Source organism: Perca fluviatilis, chromosome 15 (genome assembly GCF_010015445.1).
Source record: "Perca fluviatilis chromosome 15, GENO_Pfluv_1.0, whole genome shotgun sequence".
Classification (NCBI taxonomy): Eukaryota; Metazoa; Chordata; class Actinopteri; order Perciformes; family Percidae; genus Perca; species Perca fluviatilis.
In genome coordinates this window covers 14,936,236-14,962,015 of record NC_053126.1, presented here as the reverse complement: position 1 = coordinate 14,962,015, position 25,780 = coordinate 14,936,236, and the positions used below count along the sequence as shown (strand labels likewise).

Below are 25,780 nucleotides of genomic sequence, written 5' to 3'. Positions count from 1 at the left end.
GAGTAAAGCTACAAGTGAGCAAAGCTGGCTTTAGTTGACATGAAGAAAGTTAAGGGCACTTGTTGGCATAAAGTGAGAATGGGAAGTAAATAGAAGGCACTTGATATGAAAATGATTGTGGCTATATATACAATAGCAACATGGCATAATGACTTTGCGTAAACCTACACGCCACTTTCCTAAAGACAAATGGCGTATTATTGTACGCATTTTCAGCTATCCACGTGTATATCTACGCTGTATACAGCAGATGTAAACATACCCACCACGTGGCCTCGCCATGTTGCGTGTTATCGCGAGAACGCGACGTACTATCGCGAGAACAATGTCACACGCCTGTTTTAAAAAAAAAAAAAAAAAAAAGGTTGGGTTTAGGAAAAGAACACAGGGAAAGGCTTTAGTAACAAAACAGTGACAAAAACGCGGAAAATAACGACAAAAACACGCTTAGGAAAACAATAAACTGTTGGGTTTAGGAGGAACATTGGGTAAGGCTGAAAACGGCTGAAAAATCGCCACATGCGGTACACGAACCCAGCTCTCCCGGCTGAAAGTCCTGTGTTTTACCCATCCACCACCCCCGTTCCTTATACTACTTGCTACGGCGGAAATTCACTCGCAATGTAGGTCAATGGTGGCCGATTTGCGTTGATATACACGCTAAAATGCGATTATGCTCGCCAAAACGGCATACAAATTGGCGTGTCATACATACGCCAATTCATGAGATCAGTCTGACAATAGCCTCTATAAGCTGTCCATCTCCAATTGTTAGTTTTTCATCTTTGATTTATGACTCCCCTTATGCACGCAGAACAGACAAGCATTGCACAAACTGAGGAAATAAAGTACAAAATAAGATTTAGAAGTGTGTGTGTGTGTGTTTTTTTTTTTTTTTTTTTTTTGTGTGTGTGTGTGTGTGTGTGTGTGTGTGTGTGTGTGTGTGTGTGTGTGTGTGTGTGTGTGAGAGAAGCTAGGTCACAAAAAGTGTAATTGCTGCAGATTGACCACCACAGTGTTCATGTTTTAAGATTCTTGCCAAGGACAAAAAACATTTGATACAAGGAACTCTGATGGGAGAACAAACCTCTGGTGGAGATTTCATAGCTGTAAACAACTGATTGTGTAAGTGACGCCCTCGACTCAAGCTTCTTGCGCTTTACAGTCCTTAAAACAGTGAGGACTCGGCGGAACGAGGCTGGGAGCTGCCACTTCCTGGATTTAGAGAGGGGGCTCTGGCTCGAGGCATCATCGCATCTTGGTCCATCTGTAGATACACAGAAGTGATTACTTTTAGCAGATGTGACCGAAGAAGAAGCAGTCTGTGGTATAAAATATTGTATACTCACTCACCTTAGTCATACCCTTTGCAATCAGGGCTATTTCAGTGGGCTGGTACACACAACTTCGTAGCTGACCATTATAAGCACCATATGGAGACACTGGCTTTGAAGGTACTGGTAAACAAAAGGTGGAGGATGGTTGAAAAGAGCTTGTTGCGATGGTTGTCCAGTCCATTACTTTATAGTTTTAGACTTAACACAAGTTCCGCATTGAAACGGGTATGAATAACAGAAACACACTTTTAAGACATCTGCCATTGTTTAAACACTACAGTCTCTGTAGCGACACACATTTAGTCGAACTGGCCAGTTAAGTGAATCAGTATTTGCTGCATCTAGGATATCAGGATAAATTTGACGCCTTGCTCAAGTTGGATTTTGTATAACTTTAAATGCACCCTGCAGTATATTCTATTTTAAATATGTGATAGTGTCAGACAATTTCCTTTTATATTTTACCAACCTGACAACCAAACATTTTGCTGTGACTATTTTTTTCTCCTTAGTTTCTTTTAGTCAATAGGATCATTCACTGCAAACATGGTACTAATACTCCACATTGCTCAGTATGTACTGGTGACGTATCAGGAGTAGTTTTAATAGTATGACAATGTGAATTCCCAGCAAAGTAAATAAATGATGTTGTTTAAAGACTTTGTAGTGTGGTGACTGCCTCATAATATTGACCAAGGATATAATCTTCTGTAAGTAGATTAGACTTTTGTCCTAAAATGTATTTTTTTTTTTGAATGGCACATCTTTAGTTTTATCCGATGCCCATGTGCATTGTGCAATGAGACATTGTCCTTGTAAGATTGATGTTTGACCATAATGTGTCATGTACCTGTTGGAGGCTCGTCCATAGTGAAGGCTTTATTTTCCATGTATACGTTCTGGTGGAGTGGCTCCGGCTCCTTAAGGATATTGTCATAAACCAGATTCCTGGCAGGATAAACGGGTTCATCAAATTGCTGCTCCTGGTCTGGGTCCTCCTGGGTTAGTACGCAGATTTCTGGGATGGTGTAGAGGAAGAGGAACACCCAGGCATTTGACACCACGGCTACAGCCAGAGTAGGATCGTCCCAGCTGGGATTTCCTGCCACTCTGTTCCCATAGATGTACATGACAGTCCAAGCTACCCAGATGGCCATGGTGAAGAGCCCTGTGACCAGGATGAAGGCTCCATCTCGGCGCCAGTGCTTGTGCTTGTGTGTCAGTGAGGGCCCAGCCATCAGCACCACAGCTAGTAGCAGAACCATCACATAGATCAGAGCCATCACAAAGTCCTGGTTAGCAATGCTGCAGAACATGTCAGGGATGATTACACCTCCAGGTGGGCTTCTGACCACAGTGATGATAAGCCACTCAGTGTTGATGATCACCTCGACCATCCACAGACCCAGGGCTCCCAGGGATAACATCCAGCTCCTGGGCCCCCGGCCTCTCCGCTTCAGCAGGGCAAGCCACAACCCATGCATGACCAGGCAGGCTAGACAGCCTGAGAACAGTACTCCAAAGAGGAACCTCCGTGCAGCACAGCTGGTGGAGTACCGACCCACAATGAAGGCAAAAGTGAGCCCAAAGAGTCCCAGAGTAAACACCAGAAATCCGGCCTGCAGGACCACCATACTCTTTCTCTTCTTGTCTGTCACAAATGGTAAGCTGGCCATGAGGATGACCAACAGAACAAAGGAAGTCACCAAACCAGCAGCAGCAAAGGCCTCCACCACCACCCCCCACACTGTAGTCAGGTCACACAGGTTGTAATATATGGAGCTGATACTGGAATCGCATCCTTTTGGAGCACTGGTCGGTCCCATGGCTTCACTGCAGATTTTGAAAAGTGCTGCTGCTACAAAAAAAAAAAAACATCCTGATAATTGAACTTGCATGCAAATGCAACTTTATTATTTGCATCCCTGGTTGTTAAAATATGAATGGAAAAACAAATTACTGGCTTTGCCTCCATCTGAAAACAAAATGTTTCCCTAGATTATTACTATCACAGCATTGTAAATAAACCGTTCCATCCGCATACTGTACGAGCCAGTTGTGTGCGTCTTACTGTGTACTAAAAATTGCTGTCCATTGAAATTAATTCATTTGAAACTCTGAAGAATCCAAAAATGACAACAATTGTCCACAACATGGAATCATGTTGTAAGCACAGCTTAGCCTTTACACCATATAATTTACAGGGGCATCATTTTAGCATCTTAACAGGAGACATAATGAGTAGCCTATATAGGCTATTCCCCACCCAGCATATCCTAGTTTAGTTAAGATTGTTTAGTATTCAAATATATACCCAATAATAATCCCACTGTCAATGTAATAGTGTTTTCCTTTTGTACGGTCGTCCAAAAATCTACTACAATAACCTCTAGCCTAAAACGGATCGAAGGACATTGTCAATGTCCAGTGAAAATCTCTACATTTTGTGATTTTGAAGTAAACTGATATATTAAGTGTTCCTGTAGCCTATGCTGACAAAATTCAACCTACATTTTTATGAAAAATAAACTATTAAACTAGCCTATTCAAAAATGCATTGGAATATTGACATTTTGATATAGCCTTTTGGAATGGCACATTAAAAAAAAGTCCCAGGCTAAATTATGATTTCGAGGTTTCCAGGCTAACCATACGGTAACACAATTATATTACTTAACGTTATATTAGTAGGCCTTTTAGAGTCTAGGCTAATACAAACCTGTGGTGACTTTCCGTCAGAGTTCTTACCTGGACTGATGATAGAGAGCAGCTCCGCTCCAACAGGTGACTCAGGTAGATTTACTCCAGTAAAAACCTTGTCCGAAATGTTCGCTTTTTTTCCTCGGGTATTATCAAGCTCTTGACGGATGTTTCGACCAATTTCTGAGCGTTCAAATGTCCACTTAATGGATCCACGGCGTTTTTCCCCCCCGGGCGAAATCATGGACAGTCCTCCATCTGTCCACACCTTCTCAGTTGTTAATGAACCATGTTATAATGAACTCACCGGCAGTCCCATCGAAGTAGTTGTCCTGTAAACTTATTATTTATGTAATATTTAATTTTATTATTAGCCTATGTGAATGTAATACTGTGGCCATCCACTTAGCTCAAACCACTCTGTGTCTTCATCCAGCCTCTCTGGTGATGGCAGCTTTGCATATTCTATGAGATTAGCCGCTGCGTTATTCAGGCAGCTTACATCCAAACAAAGGGACCACTCACCTCTCAAGTGAGACAGTTCCACTCATATAGTATACAGGCTGTGCAACATGTTCTGAGCTGATTTGACATTTTTATTTCATAATAAGTGAGGAGTAATGGTTTTTACTGGTTTAGTGATTAGATAATGGAAAGATCAGCTGCTGCACTGACAGCAATTTGAGTTTTTTAGACAGAAAGGGCTCATTCAGTTTTTCAATTTAATAATTCAACTCTAATTTATGCCATTCAATGCAAGTTCAAGAATTAAATTAATACTTTATATACAACATGCATCTTGAGAAATCTAATCAGTCTACTTTCTCTTTTTAAGGATAATAAGTAGAGCAGTCATCATCAGAGTGGAGACTGTGCCTCCAGTTCGCAGAGCCACCTGGTGGAAAATATTGTTACAGTATACCGACTCCTTACATAATCAAATCAGATTACACAACAAAACAGATTTTGTTGATCTGTTGTAGGTCATGCCAATTAGCAGCCATTTAATGAATGGGAACATTAACTGATGCCATTGATTTAAAGCTTTTTTACTTAGTAAAACTAAGAAATATTCAGACATTTGCTGAAATATTGGGATAAATATGAATCTATGACAATCCCTCAAAACCTATATTTTTTAATGTGCCTAAAAAGATGGATTAACTGTCATGGGTTGCTCTTGGTATGGTTGTAAGTCATACTTTAGTCTTCTAAAACACACCAGATTATTTTTATTTTATTTATTTACACTTCTTTATTTGATCTGTATATTTCGGTTTGCTTGTTTGCCTTGGCTTTGTTTGAAGTCACAAAACTTCTCTCATCATCTCTCTTCCTCATTAAGTTGTGAAACCTGCAGTTAGGAAAAACAGTGACAGTGTCACAAAGAAATAGGCCTAATAATAAATGCAATTGCAAAATTGAATTTCCCATTGACATGCTTGGAAATATATGTGTGAGACCTTTTTTTTGTATGTTTTTATTTATTGGACACTTTGGTGGATCCATGTAAAATGTGTTCATATCAGAAGCCATTTGTGTCATGTTTAGGATACCTGGTTATCTAGTGCATCCCCTCTGGGTTCAGCACATAAGGTCATTTGGGACACTTTGCTTAAGCTCACTCTGGCATACAGCCTGTACTAAATGTACTGTTTATACTGCGTGATGGAGCCCCCTGTGGTGAATCGATCCCTCAATGGATCCCGTCCCGAGTGGTGCTCTTACAAACCCAGCAGCTCGTCAATCCATCCCTTTGCATTGTGGTCCAGATTCTTAATCAGAATCAGTTTTATTGGCCAAGTATACTTACATACACAAGGAATTTGACTTTGGTAGGTGTTAACTCTCTATACATTCAACAAATAGACATGTAGCAGTAAACATTCATTAGACAAATAGTAGTATAGACATATACTGTACAATAGAGACACCAATATACATATAGGCACATATCAACATAATATACAAAATACAAATATACAAATAAGACATAATATCAAGACAAGTACACATGGAGTGGGATGTAAAGTGCAAAAAGTAATAGTGCAAAGTAGTGTGCAAGATGCATATTAGAATGATAAGTATGTAATATGTAGGGAAGTGGGTGAGTGGCCAAAGTGTGGGGGCGGGGGGGGAGGATGACCCCACTTATCCGCAGTTCAGTAGAGTGATGGCAGTGGGAAAGAAGCTGATCTAAAAGGAGAAAGCAATGTGACCAAGAGCAATGCTTTGGGTTTATTCTGTTTTCATATGTAGCTCAACAGCAGTTGCCTGAATTGCATTTTAGTATACAGCTATACCCAATATATAATACCAGGTAGACCAATATGTTAACACAGGTCATCCAAAGAGATTCATAGCATTCATATAAAGCTCATTAATTTTATTTGTGTGCATCTGTATCCACCTCCAGAAAGTAAAACCAATAGAAGATGCCACCAAATACAGGATGATCCAGTGCCTTGTCTGTGTTGTCTAGTCTACTTTGTTGCAGCAGGCTTCATTAGGGCACCTCAGCAGCACCGCTCTCCTCCGAGAATCTGTCAGGTTATTCATAGCAGTGGCTCAGGTTGGGGTCTCATAGGACATCTCTTCTCCTGCATTTTTACTGCAGCCTGGCAGGCCTCGGGGCATCACCACAACCCAGTTCACTTGAAATCATGTGTCTTCTTGTCTGTCTCTATGTAGTGGCCATGGATTTGGAGCTATTTTAAACACATTTGACACATTGCAGCATGTTAGTATAAATACTGTCATTGGACAAATGACCTTGTCAGATGCAGCGATTAAAAAAAAAAAAATCTAAGCCATACTGAGCTTATTTTTTTCAGAAGATTTTAACTGGGATCTCAGTATTGATGTATTGATATATATATATATATGCTGTATATGTTAACTAGGATGCTCGTGTCTCTCATGTCATGTGGCTCACTTTGAGTAGCATTACGTATTGATTATCATAGGTTGGATGTTCCATGTAAGCGGCAGACCATTAACTCCTTACCCAGCTGGAATTTGTATGACACACATTCATTGAACCCTCTGCCCTCTGTGAGGTTTGTGATGCAACATCTGCACCTGAAAAATGTATGAGATTAGTAATGTGACTATACAAAGTCCTGATTGGCAGTTGAATTTGATATACAGAGCTTGCCTTACACTGATGAGCAGACCCAGCATCAATGCAGTCATCCTTCCATTAGTGAGATTAACATGCCATCAGAGGAATAATTGCTCTCAGCTGAAAAAAATTGCCTTAAAAAATGGATTATGAAATTTGACGGACTGCAATTTGTCACACATATTAGAACCTCAATTTCTTTTGGCAGATAGTCTCAGTGGCAAACTACTGTAATTAATTGACTTATTAAATGGCGCTGATTTCTACTTAACTTAGATATCACAAACAACATTTTGCAGTCCAGAGATTTGCTGCATTCTGAGTGCCATTAAAACATAAAAACATCAATATTGATTGGTAATAGTGCCTAACCTCCCTGACTTTTAACAGCCACCCCCCAAAAAAATAAAAACATTAAGCTGAGTCCTTGACTGGCCCGGTGCCACTGATCCATGCCATGTAACATCCAAAAGGGAGAAATTCAAAATTAAAGCTGTCGCTATAGCAACGCCCCTGGCAGATTCCACCAATCAATGGATTCCGTGGGGTTGCGAGATGCGCCAGGGAAAGGCCGGCGTCCTACATAAAGAGTGCGGGACAGGGAGCCGGGCGGCACACACAGGGCAACACACCTTTCTGCACACACACGACAAAGGCACAGCAGCAAGAAGAGTCAGGAGAAGAGTGGCATAGAGTAAGGAAGAGAGGGGGTAAGGACAAAGGAACAGAGGCAGGGAATAACTAAGAAGATATGGTACGCTCATGTGAACAAGGGATCCCTGCCTGGGTCTATGTGGGCACCCTGCTCCTCTTAATCCACTCTGTCACAGTTAGAGGAGGTAAGATAACAAATGGCATCAGTAGTTTCAGTTGTTTGCTTTCAAAGAATCATATCACCTTTGCATTATTATTTTTATTTTTTTTATCCTACGTTGTAAGAAAAACTGTATTGTTCTATTTCAGTCCAGCTTCCCCCATACTGTCAGTGGGTAGTAGGGCACGGCATGAATGTGTGGCTCATGCTTAGCCTCAGGGCAGGGGATGGGATTTGTCTATTCTACTCATCCTGTCCTCATCTATCTGTCTGCTGGGTGCAGGGAAAGACAGGCAAGTCCATTTGCTGCCTGGCTTTGTGCTGGCTCAGTAATACAGTACAGTACAAGCGCTGAGGGAAAGCTTTTCTTGCTTCTTAAAGATCTTCCTTTGACTGATTTTGACCAAAGCTATTGAAGGCCACATTCCTGTGCTGTCGGATTAGATCTCATTTGAAATTCCTCGTGAGCACAGACTCATCTAATCATGTATTTAGGAACTGTGTATAAAGTGTTTTTATTTAATGTTTTCAGCTCATCTCAGCTTGAGTGGAAAAGACACTGAAACTATCTTTATTCATAGCATGTTTTTGTCTACTTTGAATTGAATCAGAAAAAAGTATCAGATAGTGTATACCGTTTACCCACTTAGGATGAATTTGGTGAGTTTTTTTTCAATTGGCTTTAATTGGATTGTACCAGAATCATTTGTCAAAACACACCCCCACACCATGCTCAGCTGGCTTAGGGTGCTGGTTGGCAAATGGGAAAAGGGTTACTTTGATGTACGGGTGCTTGATTATGGTAGAGATTTGAAGACTGTGAGACATTCCAGGGAGCCAATGTGCTCCCCCTGTGCCTCATTAAACCCCCAGTAATAGGCCAACAAGGCTGCTGATGGCTGTGGCAGAATGGAAACAGCAGCTTGTCATGCTGAGTCTTTCATGTGTTATTCTCCAGTATCTGCCACTTGTACTTCCGCACAAGAGGACCCATAGAAGCAGCCATCTGCAATGGCACTGCAAACTCAGGATTCTTTTCTGAGCACCTGGTGTCTGAGGTTTTCTGAGTCAGCCACCTGGCTTGTCCTCTATTATTGAAACCAGAGGAATAGAAGGATGTGCAAGTGTGCTTTTTCCTCTGACAAGTGTTGTCAGTTGTGGTTTAGTCGTAAAGTTAGGGAGTGCTTTTCCAGTTCTTGCTGTGTCAAATCTGATTTAAGTTGTAGAACAAACGCACCGGAATTCTGCTGTGAAATCTTTGAAAGCAGAGTCAGGCTGATGCTAAATGAATGGAAAACAATCTGAAAAAAACTGATACTGTAGTTAATTGCAATTCTAAGGCAAATTTTCTCTGCATTTAAATATTGATGGTTGTTTTTCTGTTAAGTGCTGCCAGTACATCATCTTGCACTTTATTTTCCACAGCTGCCCTGAAACAGGAGGTAGTGTTGGACAATTGGGCCACGGTGCTGAATCACTCCATGAATTTGGTGCAGCGTATGGAGACCCTGCTGGCCCTGGGGAACGGCAGTGATGTCACTCTCCGGGTGCAGACCATCAACACGGACGAGGTGAAGGTGATCCAGGCCCACAGTCTGGTTCTGGCGCTGCAGAGTGACGTGTTTGAGGAACTACTGCTCACTCGCAACAACAGTGCTGTGGTTTTGAGGGAGACGCCCGACTGTGCAGCTGTCTTTGACAAGTTTGTCAGGTGAGGGTGACTCCGGTTGTAATCATTTGTTCAGAGTTAATCTGGTTCATTCAAACCATTCAAGGAACTGTGGAGCTACTTGTAGTTGCTTTTGTATTTTCCACAAGTATAAAGTTATAAATATTTGCTCACCATTGTGCCTCTCTCTTTTGGAGAAGTGAGATTCTCCATCTTGTGAAATATTCTAAAATTACACCTGCTATTTGAGGCTCACGGTCGAAAATCGGACAGTGTGGGTTTATTCAGTGACTCAGATGTGAGAGAAAACAAGTAGTATGCCTTACTGAAAGATATATATATTTTTTAAATGTCTTTAGATGACAATTCCAGCGTTGTTTTCCTTTTTCAGGTATCTGTACTGCGGTGACATCTCAGTGCGGCTAGATCAGGCCATTTCTCTGCATAAACTGGCCAGCAAGTATCATGTGTGGGCCTTGCAACAGGGTCTGACCCAGTATATGACCCAACATCTGTCTAGTGATTCACCCACAGGCCATGTCATTGGCTGGTACAACTATGCATTACAAATTGGGGACATGGTCCTGCGGGACAGCTGCCTGCAGTACCTGTCCTGGAACCTGTCATCTGTGCTGCAGAGCGGAGAATGGGGCTCCATCAGTGAAGACCTACTCCTCTCCTTGCTCCAGCGCTCTGACCTCATTCTTCAGAGTGAGCTGGAGCTCTACGAGGCCCTTGAGGCCTGGATTAGCCAGAACCAGCCAGTCAGTTCGACAGTGGAAAGTGCCCTAAGGGCTGTCCGATACGGCATGATTCCCCCTCAGCATCTCTTTCGTCTTCAGAAGCAATCCCCCCTCATGCAGAAGAATTACGAGTCTATCCGTGATCTACTCTACCTAGCGTTCCAATTTCACTCCGCCTCACCTATCCAACTGGCCAAGTACTTTGATGTCAACTGCAGTATTTTCACTCCCCGTAACTACCTGTCCACCTCCTGGGGTTCCCCTTGGGTCATCAATAACCCCACCCGTGATGACCGCAGTTTTAGCTTCCAGACCCAGCTCGGGCCCAGCGGCCATGACTCCAGTAAGAGAGTGACCTGGAATGCCCTATTCTCCCCTCGTTGGTTCCCACTCAGTGCCAGGTCAACCTATACTGAGCTGGGTGCCATGCAGCCTACACGCACAGATGGAGGTCGACCTCGCATCATTGTAACACCAGCCACTTCTAGTCCAGACTTTGCTGGTGTGAGTTTCCAGAAGACGGTGATCGTGATGGCAAGACAGCAAGGAAAAGTGGTGGTTCGTCACGTCTACAACTTCCACCAAAGCACAGAGGAGGCCGGGGATTTCCTGGTGGATGCTGACCTGCAGCGCCGTGCATCAGAGTACCTGATTGACAGCTCCCTCTATCTGCACATTGTAATAAAACCACTCTACCATACCCTCATTGTTGCCAGGAAGTAAATGCAGTAACCATTAGTTATCCACCCACACAATCACATGCACAAATTCCAAAGTAAACTCATACCAGCACGTGTTAATGCGTCATGTCTGTGACATCTCCATTGTTGATTGGTTTCTGCATTTTGTTGTCTTCCAACTATTCAGCAAGGAGGTGTTTGTACAATAAAGGACTCACAATTAAAAAAACCAACAACAAACACTTCACTGTGCTGCATTTGTTCAGGTATTCTATATGCTAGGTATTATAGTCCAGCAGTTTGTTCCTTAAACGTATATTGAATCTATGTTATGGTTAATGTTGTTTGCATATATACTATAGAAGTTTTGCTTTAAAATAAAACTTTATTGTTATTCATTTTATTCATTTCACTATTCAGCAGTCAAATATAGATTTTTAGTTAATGGCACTTATATCCTGTGACATACACTTATATAGGCATACTTGTTTGTTGTTTACATACCAAAATGTGTAACTTAAAGTGCAATCCCATTACCAGTGTTCCTTTGTATACTGTAGTTGACTTGCAAGATTATTATTATTATTGTTACACATGAAATTTAACTTGCTTTTAAATAAACTACACCAGTATGTGATTTTCATCCTGAAACAGAAAAATATTAATAAAAGACAGTAACATAAAACATGTTGGCCCGTATTGGATTTTTCAAAAATATTTTTTTTTGAAGTAAAATGAATGAATGATCCTTCTGTAGTCAAATATGTTTTATTAGTTAAAAATAATCTCGCTTTATTTACAGAAAAGCCCTCACACAATTCAAACTACACATCCCATGATGCTTAGCACGAGGCAGGAAATACGCCATTACGTCGTTGGAACCTTCAGCTGTCAAGACTTTGGCCACCCTAAAAGTGCAGGTTTTGTTAGCAAACTAACTCGAACTGTACATCCCGAGCCGACGTTATTTAAAGTTGTGCATTCATCTGCTAATCGATCTTTGAACGCGCAAGCTGGTGATTGAAGCACTAAAATTGCACGAAGACGAACCGTTTAGTTTTAATCGCTGCTAGTTTTTGCACAAGCCAGCGATCCTGAGCGGGTGTAAGGCTAGATGCAGGGAGGGAGGGAGTAAAAAAAGGCAAAAGTCTTTGTGCTTCCCTTCCCCCTCATCAAAGCAAAGGGGAAATGTCTCTGTCTAAAGGAGGTAAGTGGATTTTTCCACTCTTTTTTTTTTTTTTTTTCTCTCAAAACAACCGTGCATATATTTTAAATATCAAGATGCAGTTTGCGTGGAAGAAATTAAGCTAGCTATGTTTGAGAAATGTAACCTTGCCAGGTGGAAAGCTGCATGTATGAGAGGAGGAAAGAGAAGCTAGCCAGCATGTCTTTCCAGCTTTCTATGATTATGCTAAGTCTCTAGACATAGTGGTGTGTCTGAAAGTATTCTTCATAGACTAACTGATGTTTGTGTGCTAAATTACATATGTATTGTATTTTAGTATTGATAATTTAGCTAAATGCTACACTCACGTCTTCCGTTTAAGTTTCCGTGTTGTGGTTTGTAAAAACACCATTTTCACGACAATAAAGGACTTTTGGCAAGCTGTTATCAACCAACTTTGCCCCTCAGCTGTAAATCACCGCGCTGGGATTAGTTTCTCTTTTTCGGTAAAGTGAAGCACATTGGGACCACAGGTGTTTGTATTTTTCGGCCTCCTGACTCACGACTGATCGATTGTGTTGAGTACTTTTGGTTTGACCAGTGTGTTAGCGCAAACATATTTTGGGCGCTGCGTCCATGTAAATGCAATTTATTTTATTTTATTTTTTCCGGTGGTGGAAATTCCTTTATTTTTAAAACAGGCGGCGATGCCAAGGAACCATGGCGCTATCACACACTTGGCTTCCGCCAGTCAGCGAGGCTGTGCTGTGTAATCATTGTGTACTGTTGAATAAAATACACACCTTGGAAAAATCAAGGTCCTGACTTTGCGTCACACGTACACACACACACGCGCAGAGCATGATGATGATGATGTCAATTTACATTTCAAGTGCACCGCTTGTGCTGTTACACAATCATACTAGCGTTACCATGGTCGGGAGTACACACTGTTTTGAGAGGGCTGTGTAGATTGGCTGGGTCCTACTCAGGCAATCACAGCCTTTGGCCTACCATGGCATGTTTTGACTTGCAGCACCAATACCTAGTGCAGCCTCTCTTTGTTGACAGTTCACTGGCTGCAAGCAGATTCCCCATAGCTGCTACACAGGTTATTTGCTGTAATTATTGTCTGCACCAAAGCAGGCCTCTTTATCAGAGTCTTTTGTGAAAGTGTTTTTTTTTATTTTTTTTTTCTCCTTTTTTTTTCTGGCTACTACAAGGAGTTGTGCCTTCCGTGGTCAAGGAAGGAGTGGGTCTAAGTGCATTGCAGGGCTGTTCATGGTATTGCTGAGGCATATTTGGAGATTGGGTTCTCCATAAAAGCACTGATAGGATGGTGTGGAAGATTATGTGCTTGAGTCATCCTTTTCTGTATATGGACCCACTCTGAGGCTGAAGCTTCATGATGGTGACTCGCCACACGGCTATTGACACTTTGATCCAATGCACAATCCAGAAATTCTTGTTAACATTACGTATGTGTTACTGCACTCATGATAGTTTCCACTGAACACCCTTTGGTTTTCGAAGAATTACTGCATTTCCTGTAAAAGGGCACCAGTTCACTGCTACTGTCTGTAGTTGCTGATACTGTTAACTCCAACACAGCACATATATTGATTTGATTAAGACACAATGATCAATAAAATGACAAATACTTAAGCTTAATATACCTCTTTCCCATGTGAGAAAAAGTGTGGGGATTTTTTATTTTTTTAAATAAAATGCAGAATGCAACTTGTGCTATATTTATAAAACAAGGTTTCAGTGCACAAAATGTTCATTTTCATGATATACCACTGACTATGACATGAATTACAAGCAAGCACTGGAAAATGGTATCTTTGTACATGTATTTTTCCTGTGCTGGCCCAATATACTTTGACTGCAGCTGAGGTTTTATCAGGCTCAGTTCCAGGACCAGGCAGGTCTTGCAGCAGAAAGCTGTTGTGAAGCTGGCCTCAGTTGGCCCTCACAGGGACATCAAGCAGGCCAAATGAAGTGACATCATATTTCCCAAAGGGTCCTGACAGTTGTTGTGTTTTAAGCGGATGTGTCCAGTCTGACTGGCTGTGAGTCATATCCCACCAAACACTCCCAGCTACAGGGTCACTGCACACACCACACACTGTGTTACCTGAGAGGAGCTAGTATTTCAAATCCATTTTCACAGTAAATATGTCAATTAAATCTGAGCAGTAACTCAGACTCAATTGAGAAAATAAAAAAATGCATGCGTGTTGTAGTACATTTCTGGTAGTTTCCTAGATATCTCGAACATCTTGGCATGTCAGATGTTTTTCTACTGTTTTTCTACTATCCTGTCTTATTTGTCAGGTCATCGGAAGGTTTTGAGTGCTCGTACTTTATCCCACACAGAGGAAACGCAAAATCTATTTTTGACTGAGCATGTGTGAGTAAATCACACTTCAATCTCTCCCTACCACATGAGACTACCATAGTCTGTCCAGACACTGTAGGACTATTTTAGGGCTGTAGCACAAAATGGACCTGTCTGACGTTTCAGTGGTAGGCCTTAGCATCTAAAATCTTTGCAAAACTTCACTTCCCTTCCAGCTTAATCTAGCAAGGAGGGGTTTACCCAATCATACTTCCTCCCCTCTGGAGTATTGTGACTCATTCAATGGCAAACACAACCCTACAGTAATAATGAGAGCTGTTGAATGTGTTCCAAAGTGAAGGTGCTATTGCATTAAACCAGTTTCTCTGAACTGGGGTAGAATAATTGCACAGCCCAGCCCGATCCTGCCAGCAGCAGGACAAGAACAGGAAATAACCAGCCAGGTCTGAACTGTTTCTCATCATATCCCAGTGGGTTAAATTGTGGCCAAGTCCTCCAAGCACACACAGATAAAGGTCAAGAAAAGTGTTCTGTTTTTCCTGTCGACCTTGCAACAAGAGCGAACATGCTGAATACGAGTGTCCGTGTCAAGAAAAGTTGAGGTTGTTTTTCCTGTTTTGCTGCTAGTAGGCCCAGTAGCTGTGTCATTCTGGCAGGGACTCGCAGCCCCTTGTGGGAAGTCCCAGAGGCTGCTGGTAAACTGTGTTTATGAATGGACTGCTGTCACTGGTTTAACACAGAAAGGTCCAAGAGCTGCACTGTTTACAGCGCCATACTCCAGACATAAAAAGAGTAAACTAAAGATTTAACTGAGATTAAAAATGAGACTGAACGGAAACCCACTGATAGTTGATTTGGTAGCAGGGGAAAAAAAAAAGAGAGAAAATATTCCCCTGCACCCCCTCCCTTCTATTTGAGTCATCATACCAATGTCGATTAGTCATTCAGTCCACCTTCTCCCTATTGCAGGGCCTCAGCTTTGAGTACACCTAATCTCCAGATAGATAACTGATCATTTGCTGCAGTTTGTGTCAGACAACTGCAAATTGATGGTAACCATGAAAAAAACTCCTTCCTACCAGAATAGAATAAAATCCCCTATCAATAGACTGTGTGTGTGTGTGTGTGTGTGTGTGTGTGTGTGTGTGTGTGTGTGTGTGTGTGTATATATTTAGTTATATTTATATATATATATATATATATATATATATATATATATATATATATATATATATATATATATATATATATATATATATATATATATATATATATATATATATTTATTTATTTATTTATTTATTTATTTATTTATTTATTTTGCACCTAATGGCCTGAATTAGATCTCTGTTGTGGCAAGCCTCATCTCTAATGGGCTCATAAGAGCCTGTAGATGTGAAATCCATTTCCCTTAGTTCTTCTACAAAACACTGTGGTAATGGTTTTCTAATTTCTTGTCTCTAAGGGAAGAAGAAGAACCCTGGGCTGAAGCTGGCCAAAGAAGTGTTTGCACAGCCCACACCAGCAGCAGCAGCGTAAGGCTCCTTTTTACAATTGGGTAGTGACAGCAGCCATACCATCGTAAGAAGGTCTCAAAATTGGAGCTAGAATGCTAAAATGGCTTGGACAATATATCCGACCGGTATTATCTTATTGCAGCTACAGTATATCTGTATCAGCGTATAGGTTAGCCAATAAGAGAAATGCAGTACAGAAATGCCAAAGATGTGTTTGTGGCATTTCAGAATTTTATTTAATTGGTTTTAGCATGGACTGCAGTCAATGTTTGCTTCAAAGGAATCTAATAAATTGCTCTTATAGACATGCACAATTTCTCTTAGAGTGTGCATTTTCCATTATTGAGCGTTCTGGCATTAAAACTGACTGATCACACACTGTTGCTCTCCCTGCAGGCCTCCTCGAGATCTTGACTCGAAAGCTTACGTCACAATTGGAGATCAGGTAAAGTTGGCTCTGTATCCCTCTGAAAACATGCTGTTATGTTTGCTTTTCTGAACACGTACATTAATGTAACTTCTGCCTCCTCTGTCCAGAACTTTGTGGTGAAGGCCGATGACTTGGAGCAGATTGAAGAGCTGGGCAGGGGAGCGTACGGGGTGGTGGACAAGATGAAACATGTGCCCAGTGGTGTAATCATGGCTGTCAAGGTGGGCTGCGAAGCTGCTACTCAGGTTACCTGATCTGTAAATGCACCATGCTTTTTTTAAATAGTACCATGACTCAGAGATGTATTCAACGTATGAGCTCAACTTGTAAACATTTGAATGAGATGTATTGGATCTATGACATGTTATATTGAGGTGGGTTTAGGACACAGGACACCATTTGATTTAAGCTGTATATCTGCCCGCTGATGACACTGGCAGCCCAATCTGTGATGTCTGTCTTCCCAGAGGATTCGTGCCACTGTCAACACTCTGGAGCAGAAGAGGCTTCTGATGGACTTGGACATTTCCATGAGGACAGTGGACTGCTTCTTCACTGTCACCTTCTATGGCGCCCTCTTCAGAGAGGTAAATTAACTATGACATGTATGAACTCCTACATGTGGTATGTTGAGTGTGTGATCTCATCTTGTGTCTTATTTTTGGGTGGCATCTTTTTTCTTTTCTTTTTTCCCCAGGGTGACGTTTGGATCTGTATGGAGCTGATGGACACATCTCTGGATAAGTTCTACAAGAAGGTCATTGAGAAAGGCAAAAACATCCCTGAGGACATCTTGGGCAAGATCACTGTAGCAGTAAGTCCTGTCCCATATTTTACACTAGAAGTGTCACTAAGATCGATTGTGTTTTTATATGTAGCCTACCTTAAAGGAATAGTCCAGCATTTTGGAAAAGTTTACTTTGTGTCTTATAGCAAAACAATTATTTGTGGTTTTACGGGGAGTTAATGTGCCTGCAGTTGTTTCTTGGTGAACAGGCAGGCGCAGTTGCTTTCTGGAGTCTCGTCATCCCTGTGAGGTTGCCAGGCAACCAGCAGAGATGTTCAGAGAAGTCATTTTTTGGAAGTCCAAGTCAAGTCTCAAGTCTTTTGCCACAAGGTCAAGTCTCAAGTCTCTGGCCATCTGATCTGTCCCTTACACTGTATTGTTAAATCTTATGAATTCATAGCATGTCCTGTAGCTACCATCCATACAGTACAGTATCAAAATCAGTTGTAGGTTAACTTTATGGCATCTACTGCAATGCAATCTGAAGAAACACAAATTAAGAACTCTGTTTCAGTTTCATAACTGTATTTTTCAACATTTTGGTATGGAAAATGATTTTGCTTGCCACTAATAAAATCTGCATAAAACTACCATATGTGTAGTGTTCTGTGGGGGAAATAGCTAAAGTAATAATGAACATTTCTATCATGTTTATTTTTTTCTTTCTGAAATAAAATGTGGGCACTGCAGCCAAGAGTGGATGTGAACTTGTGACGGGCAAAATATCACTTATGCTTTAATGGAGCTAGCTTAATTTTGTTATATCCAGAACTTACATTGGGTCTCCAACTTAGGACATCGTATAGTCTAATCTTCTCCTACTTAACACATCCCTATAGCCCTCGGACCTGGTGAAATATTAATCTAAGTCTGTCACATTATATGGATTTTACTAAAAAGATACAATTTCAGGGCTCCAGACTGCGACCAAATGGTCGCATTTTGCAACCAAAATTTGAGAGTGTGCGACTGAATTTTACATCCAGTCGCACATATGCGACCAGTAAATTTGCCCCCTTTTTTTACACGTTAAACGTTGAAATTTCGGTACCTGAGAGCGCGTAAGCGCAAGCTTATCTGTCGTCTCTGAAAAATGACAGAGAGCGGTGCTCCGACACAAACAGACATACTCGCACACACGCAGAGCTGCAGACGATGCAAACTACGTCGGCTCTGCAGTTTTGTTGAAGTCACAGTGAGTCACGGAAATGCCGATTAAAGTGGTTTCAAGTGTGTTTACAGTTTTTCATAACTTCACGAAGACAGCGTTTGCTGCGATATGATATATGTATGGCGAGCCGAAAGCGGTCGCGGTGCTGTTGAAGTTACACTACCTCGGAGACGAGCAGCCAGGCACAACAGTGGTTTCTGTGCCCTGGTGACTGACTGACAGGCTGAGGTTGTAAGGCAAGGCAACTTTATTTCTACAGCAACAAGGCAATTCAAAGTACTTTACATGAAACATTAAAGAGCAATTAAAATCGCTCATGATGAAAATAACTTCAGCAATAACGTCATGACAGCGATGGGGCTGTCAGTTTATCTTATATGTTGTATCTTCAAAAGTGACACTGAATTGGAAACAGCACATTGTAATTTCTGCATCTATTATCAAAGTATTTATTAGTAATACAGTGGAAATTAGTAGAAATGTGAATATTTGGTTAGCATGTTGATTTACAGTGTGTGCCCCTAAATTTTCTGGTAGTGCCCCTAACATTTTCAGTTGGGGGCCACTGTGCTCCTAGTGAAAAAGTTAGTCTGGAGCCCTGAATTTGCCTGTTCCCAGCATCGACGAGTCGCAAGTCAAGTCTGAAATAATTCGATTCCGAGTCTCGCAATCGAGTCCCCATCTCTGGCAACCAGCGATATAGCACATGTTGGACAGCGCAATAAACTATTGCTCCCCAGGAAATAGTCACATCGCGCGACGCCTCCTAAAACCACAAATTGTAATTTTTACATTTCTGTTGAACAAATCATTTGCCTTTTTTTTTTTTTTTTTTTTTTTTTTTTTTTTAAACTTCTTCTTGGAAATAGCTCTGTGGGCTGAGACTGCATCCCATAGTTATTTGGTTGTGTTGCTTCATAAAATAAATGACAGGGAAATGAAATCACCACACCCAACAATGAGTAGATAATAAAACAAATAATTAATCTTGGTGATATTTTCTAAATATTGTTTTAATAAGGTGCATGTAAAATACTCATTATAACTGAGATATCATCTACATCTAAAGTTCTTGAAAAGATTTCCTAAAGAATTCAACCTTTTTCCTTCATTTTCTCTGCTCACTCAACAGATTGTCAAGGCATTAGAGCATCTGCACAGTAACCTGTCAGTGATACACAGAGGTAATCAGATCATCAGTGTATAGTTTTTGGTTTACTGTTGGATGTTTCTCGTTGTTGGTTTGCTATGTTCTCTTTCATCATTTTTCACAACAATGTCCCTCTCCAGATGTGAAGCCCTCTAATGTTCTGATCAACACTGAGGGCCAAGTGAAAATGTGTGACTTTGGCATCAGTGGCCATCTGGTGGACTCTGTGGCTAAAACAATGGATGCAGGCTGCAAGCCCTACATGGCGGTAAGTGGGGACTGGGGAAGAGACTCCTGGTACCGGCTAGCTGAGATTTAAATAAGGATTCTCTAGAAATTGACTGATGTCGGTGTCTGTTGTCTTGGAGCTCCTCATTAGTTGAAGTTAAACCAGAAATTCAAATTCAAAGACCATAGACCATAGACTGATAGTATCCCTTCAGCTACAATCAAACATTTAACATCCTACATTTGCCTCAAATGTAGGCCCACAAAACCAGTGCGTTATTATAAAGTGCCCATATTATGAAAAATGTGGGGTTATTTTGTGTCTCTGGTGCTTCCACACGCATACAAACTTGGAACAAAAACCATCCATGCTGTTTTGAGTGAGATACGGGTTTCTGAATGTCTTCTGCCTTCAGTCTCCGGGGTGAGCTGTTCAAACTCTGCAGGGCTTTCTGCGTAGGTAGCCAAGACGAGGTGGCTAACCGTAGCATGCTAGCTCGTTCTCAATGGCAAAACATTGCTACAACACACACTAGTTCACCATAATCTACACAAGAGCTACTTACATGTCCAACGCAAAGTTGGAAGTGCGCTCTCGTTTAGAAGAAGTCTCCCGGCTAATCCTGCCTTGCACTAACTGAAGTTGTAGAAACAAACGGCTATCTGATGTGATCCTTACCTAGCTATTGCGCATGTGCGTCTCCCAACAAAGATGGAACAGAAGTGAGAGGTCTCACTCTGTAGCTAAAACAGAGACTTGAACACACAGGGTGAAAAGAGGATCTGCAGTAATGTGCAGTACAACAAAAATATGGTGTTTTTTATTTTATTTTATTTTTTTTAATTAAACCATGTAAACCTACTCTGGTACAACCTCAAAATACAATTATGGACCTGAAAATTTGCATAATATGGGCTCTTTAAACCCTCTCAAAAAACACCCAATTACACTTATTCTCATCTTTACATGCCTCTTTAATTATTTGATTGTTCTTTTTAATTCATGTCTGACATTGAGATAGCTTCCATTAGTTTGTATTTATTATTAGAATTCCTTTTTTTTTTGTCTATGTTTAGACAATACATTTTGAAGTAGTTTAGCAAACTTGTATCTAAAAAGTACAGTATAATTATTGTTCAAATGATTTTCAGATAGTGGTGGTACTTAATCTGTTGCTAATAATTTCCATTTCAGCCTGAGCGGATCAACCCCGACCTCAACCAGAAAGGCTACAGTGTCAAGTCAGACATCTGGAGTCTTGGTATCACAATGGTGAGTCGGCTTGACTATCAAAATGTGGCTCTTCATCTCATTTGTGATACGTTTTAGGGAAATTAATCCATGTTATTGCTGCCCTTCGCACGGCCGCTAGCTCTCGCTGGTCTTTTATTTAAAGTGTGGATAGAATCCTGGCTGAAGTGCACAATAAAAACAAATACAGAAGTATTTCCCAGCAGTAAGAAAGTTGAACTACTTTCCGTTCTGCCCACTCTCAGTTCAGGCTGTGATGAGCACCTTGTTTTTTTTTCCTTTACATTCATAATGCTCCAATAATATACAACTTCATGTTATTCTGCACTCCCAACAAACGTAACTTTGTCACCATGATTATTATAATGTGATAATTACCACATTTACTAAACCAATGTCAAAGGAGATCCCATTAGAGGTAACTCCTATTTCCAAACGGCACTAATGAGTGGCGAGTCATGGTGACCGTTGACTGTTTGGATACCTGTGCCATATGGAGGCCAGATCAGTAGTAGTCCATGTTGTCCTGAGTTATTATATAACATTGCTTACAGATTGAAATAATGTACATATAATAGTATATAATACAAAATAGGGCTGTGCAATTAATTGAAATTTAATCGTGATTATGATTTTGGCTCCCAATGAAAAAAGAATAATCAAGAAAAACAATTATTTAGATCATTAGGTTTTGCAAGTAAACTCTTATTTTCTCTTGTGTTCTGAATGAAAAAATAAAGTTGAAATAGGAAAAGTATTAAGGGAAATTTCATTTTATTTTTTTTACCGTTTATTTATTTAACTTTTTCCACTGTTTTTTAAGTTCAATAATTGCAACATCTTTCCAGAAGTCGAGTAGCCGTGTTAAATTATCACGATGTCAATATTGACCAAAATAATCGTGATTATATATTTTTTTTCCATAAACGAGCAGGCCTAGTACAAACATTCAAACATATTGTAGACCTTTTACAGAAGAGTAAAACATTTTGTAATGGAAAAAGTCAAAATAGTTTGAGTTGCAGTTGATCAGTATTACTCACCTAGCATTAGCAAGCATTGCACTGAGCTGTGACCACAATAACATGGCATCATGTAATTTAGCTCAAACATGTACAGTCCTTGTTAAATCAGCTTTTCTCTGTCCTAGATTGAGCTGGCCATTTTGAAATTCCCCTACGACTCATGGGGCACCCCGTTCCAGCAGCTCAAACAGGTGGTGGACGAGCCGTCTCCACAGTTGCCCGCCGACCGTTTCTCCCCAGAGTTTGTAGACTTCATCTCCCAGTGGTGAGTCTTGCACCCGATGACAAACATGTAGTATAATTTCCTCAATGTTGGGCTCCCCATTCACCATTCTGTAAAAACAAAAGTGGCACTGAGGCCCAGCAGGGGTCACTGTTTGCTTTGTGTTTACTAAAGGGGTGGCATCAGTACAGTAAATGTGGAGCTGATATTTTTGTGTGTGTTTTATGTAAAGTTATAACGCATTTGGTATTTGCTGTTTTTCTTACTTTTGCATTTATCTCTTTGTTTTTACAGCTTAAGAAAGAAGCCAAATGAGCGACCAGCTTATACAGAATTAATGGTTAGTAGTTTTAAGATTATTTTTCTCTATTTAGCCCAAAACAACAACAACAACCACACAAATAACAAAAGTTATTATGCTACTATGTCCATTGCCACTATCAACATCCCTGCTGTAATGATCAGTGTGCTCTGGTTCTTGCTTTTGTCCACAAGAGGCCAGACTTACCCAGTGAACCCACTTAGACAATGATGTGTGTATTTAAAAAATAAATAAACAACAACCTCATTAGATTATTTTTTGCCATTTAAGAATATATATATTCTCAATTGTTTGTTTTTTTTGCTTTTTTTGATGCAGCAACATCCGTTTTTCACCGTGCATGACTCCAAAGACACAGACGTGGCCAGTTTTGTCAAGGTCATCCTGGACGAGTGATGGGCTCCCTCCTGGCCCCGGCCCATCGGGGTAGGCGGGACCTCTCAGCAAACAAACCAATGGCCTACCTTTTTTTTTTTTTTTTAAACTCACTGGAATGACAGACTCTCATGCACCCACACACAACAGGGGGATGACCCAAAGAGCCCACCAGCACTGGAGTGGGACAGTGGTGGTAATATGAACTTGTACGGTCAAAAACCAACTGGAGAGGTTTATTTCGCTCCTCAAAGCTTCCTGTGTGTGCAATTATTCAACATGACAAATATGAACTGAACCAGATTTTTTTTTATTTTTTTTTTTTCTTGTTCTTTTTTGCCCCACTGCCCCTTTTCTATCTCTCTCCTCAGAATGGACAGAGCCAGCCATCATTTCTTTGTGACACATATTGTATGAATACTTTGAATTTCATCTGCAAAACCAACAGTTTATGTTATTGTGTATTGAAGGCTGTATTTGCATATGAGTTTGTATTTTTTTCTCATTATACAGAGTTTTGATACTTTATATCGTCAACAAGTGTGAATTTTACCGAACTAGGGCCTTATTTGTCAGTTGGCATCAGGTGAACACTTTGACCTGGTTCTGCCCTGAGGTGATTGGTCAGTGCAGGGGCTGCAGTTGCCATGGGCCGGGTCGCGGGAGGCTCCAGAGCTGAGACAAAACATGTAAGAAATGTCAAAGGTCACATTCTGGACCAGAGTTGCAAGTCATTTCTAGATCTCTTGGTGGCGTGACGCAGGAATGTAAAACGTCCCATATCATCTGATCCGATCGTGATCCGAGCTGACGACCTTCATGCAGTGACCCCTCTGTACTCGTCGTCTTCTTTCTTGGGTATTAATGAGTCGGCTTCAGCGCTGCCATTGTTACTTTCTGAAAGTATTCAGGGGTTGCCTTTTCTCTTTCTGTGTGCCATTTTTGCGAATCGTTCTCATGAATTACTGCATTAATTGTGTTTTTTCTTTTCTTTTTGGACGTGTTCTGGCCTGCATTTTGATTTTATTTCAGCAGCATTTAAACTCATACATTTGCCTACAGTTTCCAATTCTGGAGTCAGCATAGTCTTTTCATACGAGGCACTTATGTATGTTTGTTTTTTCCAGAGACCTTATTATGCATTACACAGGCAGTATGTTAGGGAAATAATTTATGTGTTGAAGATGTAAATACTCTCCTTTTTTAATGTAATATGGCACTGTCCTAACTTGGCAGTGCAGATGAGTGGTAGTTGTTGGTAGTAGTTAGTTTTAATGCAGTGTGACACGCATACACAAACACTTGTACTCACAGGGCCAGCTGACTATTGTACACCTATTTTGGACTGATGTGCTGTCAGGCTCCACCGCTCAGGTTTCTGCGCCCTCCTTCATGCGGAGACGGCCCCATTTATTATTCCCCAGGTTGTACTCTCCTTGAGTGCCGGACCGAGAGCCTGTTTTCAGTCTATGGTGGGCATCCATTATCTCTTCTGTCTGAACATACTATGCAGAGCCCCTTCACCTTGGATACTCAGCAAGAGGCCCTTGCCATGTGGCAGTTTCCCCACTCCCAAGTGTTCACAGACTGTGATTGTGATGATGGCGATGATGGTAATGACTGCAATGCCTCAGTTCATGGCTAACACTCATCGCATCTGGTTTACACTGTAGTGCAACCTTTATCAAAAGTCAGTGAGTTAGGAGTATTTATGATTGTGAAAAATAAGGGAAAGCTTGCAACATCACAAAGAAGCTGCTATTTTTTCCCCCCTTTTTTTGTTTTTAGTCAGCCTTCTTTGATGGCCATTCCCTTGGTGTGTGTATAAGTGAGTTTTACGCGGATCACAATGAGAATGGAACACTTGCTCTACCTCTTACTCCTTCACTCTATTTGCCACCTTTTCATTGGGTGGGACTGACAAACTTGAACTGTGGAAAGACAAAAAAATAAAGGCTTTATTGTTCAGTATGTCCGTTTTTATAGATTTCTTTTTGTGATTAATGCTGGTTTACCAATTTAAAAAAGTAGTTCCTGTTCGTGTGGGTAATGCAGAGATTACGCCATCTAAGTTTAAAGGATAAGGCTGGCTATATTCTATATTTTTCTTATTGCCATTAAAAGACCAAAACCAACAATGAAATGTATAAACAATTTATAATCTTTAACTCACAATCATTGTGATAAAATAATTAAATATTACCACAGTGATAATTTTCCAGAATTGTAATAACATGTCGGAGTCAAATAAATGCAGTGTTTTAACATCCGAAAAGCTTTCAAAGTCATGAAGCCACTTCTTGAACATCTTGGATTGTATTTCATCTCACTGGTACCTGAAGCAACATACCCCCACCAACACAAATGCAGGGCTGTTTTCATTCCAAATACACCATCCACTCCTGTTTGAGTTATGTATGCTATAAACTACAGCGCCCAGCTGTTTTAGGAAGTTAACTGATTCAAAACCTGGTTGGGCAAGGCTCTATACAGGTATAGCCTGTGTGAAGTTTTGTTATCTAGAAATAATACCACTATGTTAAATGTTTCATCCTGTAGCTCGACATCCTGACTTATTTGAAATCTTATCTAAGTGCAGCCATCAAGAAAGCCATATTTGATTGTTTGAAGCAAAATAAAGCTCATATCTAAAATATTTAAAATAGAATTTTAATTTTGAAGGGGCTTATTTTGAAATTGGTC

At 40.7% G+C, this 25,780-nt stretch overlaps 3 protein-coding genes across 5 annotated transcripts; 2 read left to right on the top strand and 1 right to left on the bottom strand.

Annotated features, from left to right (window-relative positions):
- Positions 1-910: 910 nt before the first annotated feature.
- On the bottom strand, positions 911-4,527 carry LOC120574573 (G-protein coupled receptor family C group 5 member C-like). Of its 3 annotated transcripts, none has more exons than XM_039824985.1 (4): positions 4,086-4,527; positions 2,188-3,195; positions 1,354-1,457; positions 911-1,267 (listed from the first exon to the last, which is right to left on the bottom strand). In XM_039824985.1, exons 1-4 carry the CDS (start codon positions 4,279-4,281, stop codon positions 1,169-1,171), a joined length of 1,407 nt encoding a protein of 468 aa, XP_039680919.1. In that variant the 5' UTR covers positions 4,282-4,527; the 3' UTR covers positions 911-1,168. The 3 variants fall into 3 exon arrangements, with proteins under 3 accessions (XP_039680919.1, XP_039680921.1, XP_039680920.1); XM_039824987.1 differs by having other exon boundaries at positions 2,188-3,189; XM_039824986.1 differs by having other exon boundaries at positions 2,188-3,192; positions 4,086-4,525.
- A 3,215-nt stretch (positions 4,528-7,742) lies between these two features.
- Positions 7,743-11,752, top strand: btbd17b (BTB (POZ) domain containing 17b). Its single transcript, XM_039824984.1, has 3 exons — positions 7,743-8,000; positions 9,401-9,686; positions 10,036-11,752. The coding sequence occupies exons 1-3, from the start codon at positions 7,913-7,915 to the stop codon at positions 11,108-11,110; spliced, it is 1,449 nt and encodes a 482-aa protein (XP_039680918.1). The 5' UTR covers positions 7,743-7,912; the 3' UTR covers positions 11,111-11,752.
- A 186-nt stretch (positions 11,753-11,938) lies between these two features.
- LOC120575070 (dual specificity mitogen-activated protein kinase kinase 6) lies at positions 11,939-25,048 on the top strand. Its single transcript, XM_039825668.1, has 12 exons — positions 11,939-12,274; positions 16,063-16,132; positions 16,511-16,559; positions 16,652-16,765; positions 17,012-17,131; positions 17,242-17,358; positions 19,635-19,686; positions 19,793-19,920; positions 21,076-21,153; positions 22,283-22,422; positions 22,675-22,720; positions 23,021-25,048. Exons 1-12 carry the CDS (start codon positions 12,256-12,258, stop codon positions 23,096-23,098), a joined length of 1,011 nt encoding a protein of 336 aa, XP_039681602.1. The 5' UTR covers positions 11,939-12,255; the 3' UTR covers positions 23,099-25,048.
- The last annotated feature ends 732 nt before the right edge of the window (positions 25,049-25,780 follow it).

Bases quoted from the DNA above. Each gene is read 5' to 3' on its own strand.
- LOC120574573 (XM_039824985.1), bottom strand. From the start codon at position 4,281: ATGATTTCGCCCGGGGGGGAAAAACGCCGTGGATCCATTAAGTGGACA. The intron at 3,196-4,085 runs GTAAGAACTCTG...TTTTTTTTGTAG, and splicing joins GCTCTCTATCATCAGTCCAG to CAGCAGCACTTTTCAAAATC. The intron at 1,268-1,353 runs GTGAGTGAGTAT...GTGTATCTACAG, and splicing joins TTGCAAAGGGTATGACTAAG to ATGGACCAAGATGCGATGAT.
- btbd17b (XM_039824984.1), top strand. From the start codon at position 7,913: ATGGTACGCTCATGTGAACAAGGGATCCCTGCCTGGGTCTATGTGGGC. The intron at 8,001-9,400 runs GTAAGATAACAA...TATTTTCCACAG, and splicing joins CTCTGTCACAGTTAGAGGAG to CTGCCCTGAAACAGGAGGTA. The intron at 9,687-10,035 runs GTGAGGGTGACT...TTCCTTTTTCAG, and splicing joins GTCTTTGACAAGTTTGTCAG to GTATCTGTACTGCGGTGACA.
- LOC120575070 (XM_039825668.1), top strand. The intron at 16,133-16,510 runs GTAAGGCTCCTT...CTCTCCCTGCAG, and splicing joins CCCACACCAGCAGCAGCAGC to GCCTCCTCGAGATCTTGACT. The intron at 22,721-23,020 runs GTTAGTAGTTTT...TTTTTGATGCAG, and splicing joins CAGCTTATACAGAATTAATG to CAACATCCGTTTTTCACCGT.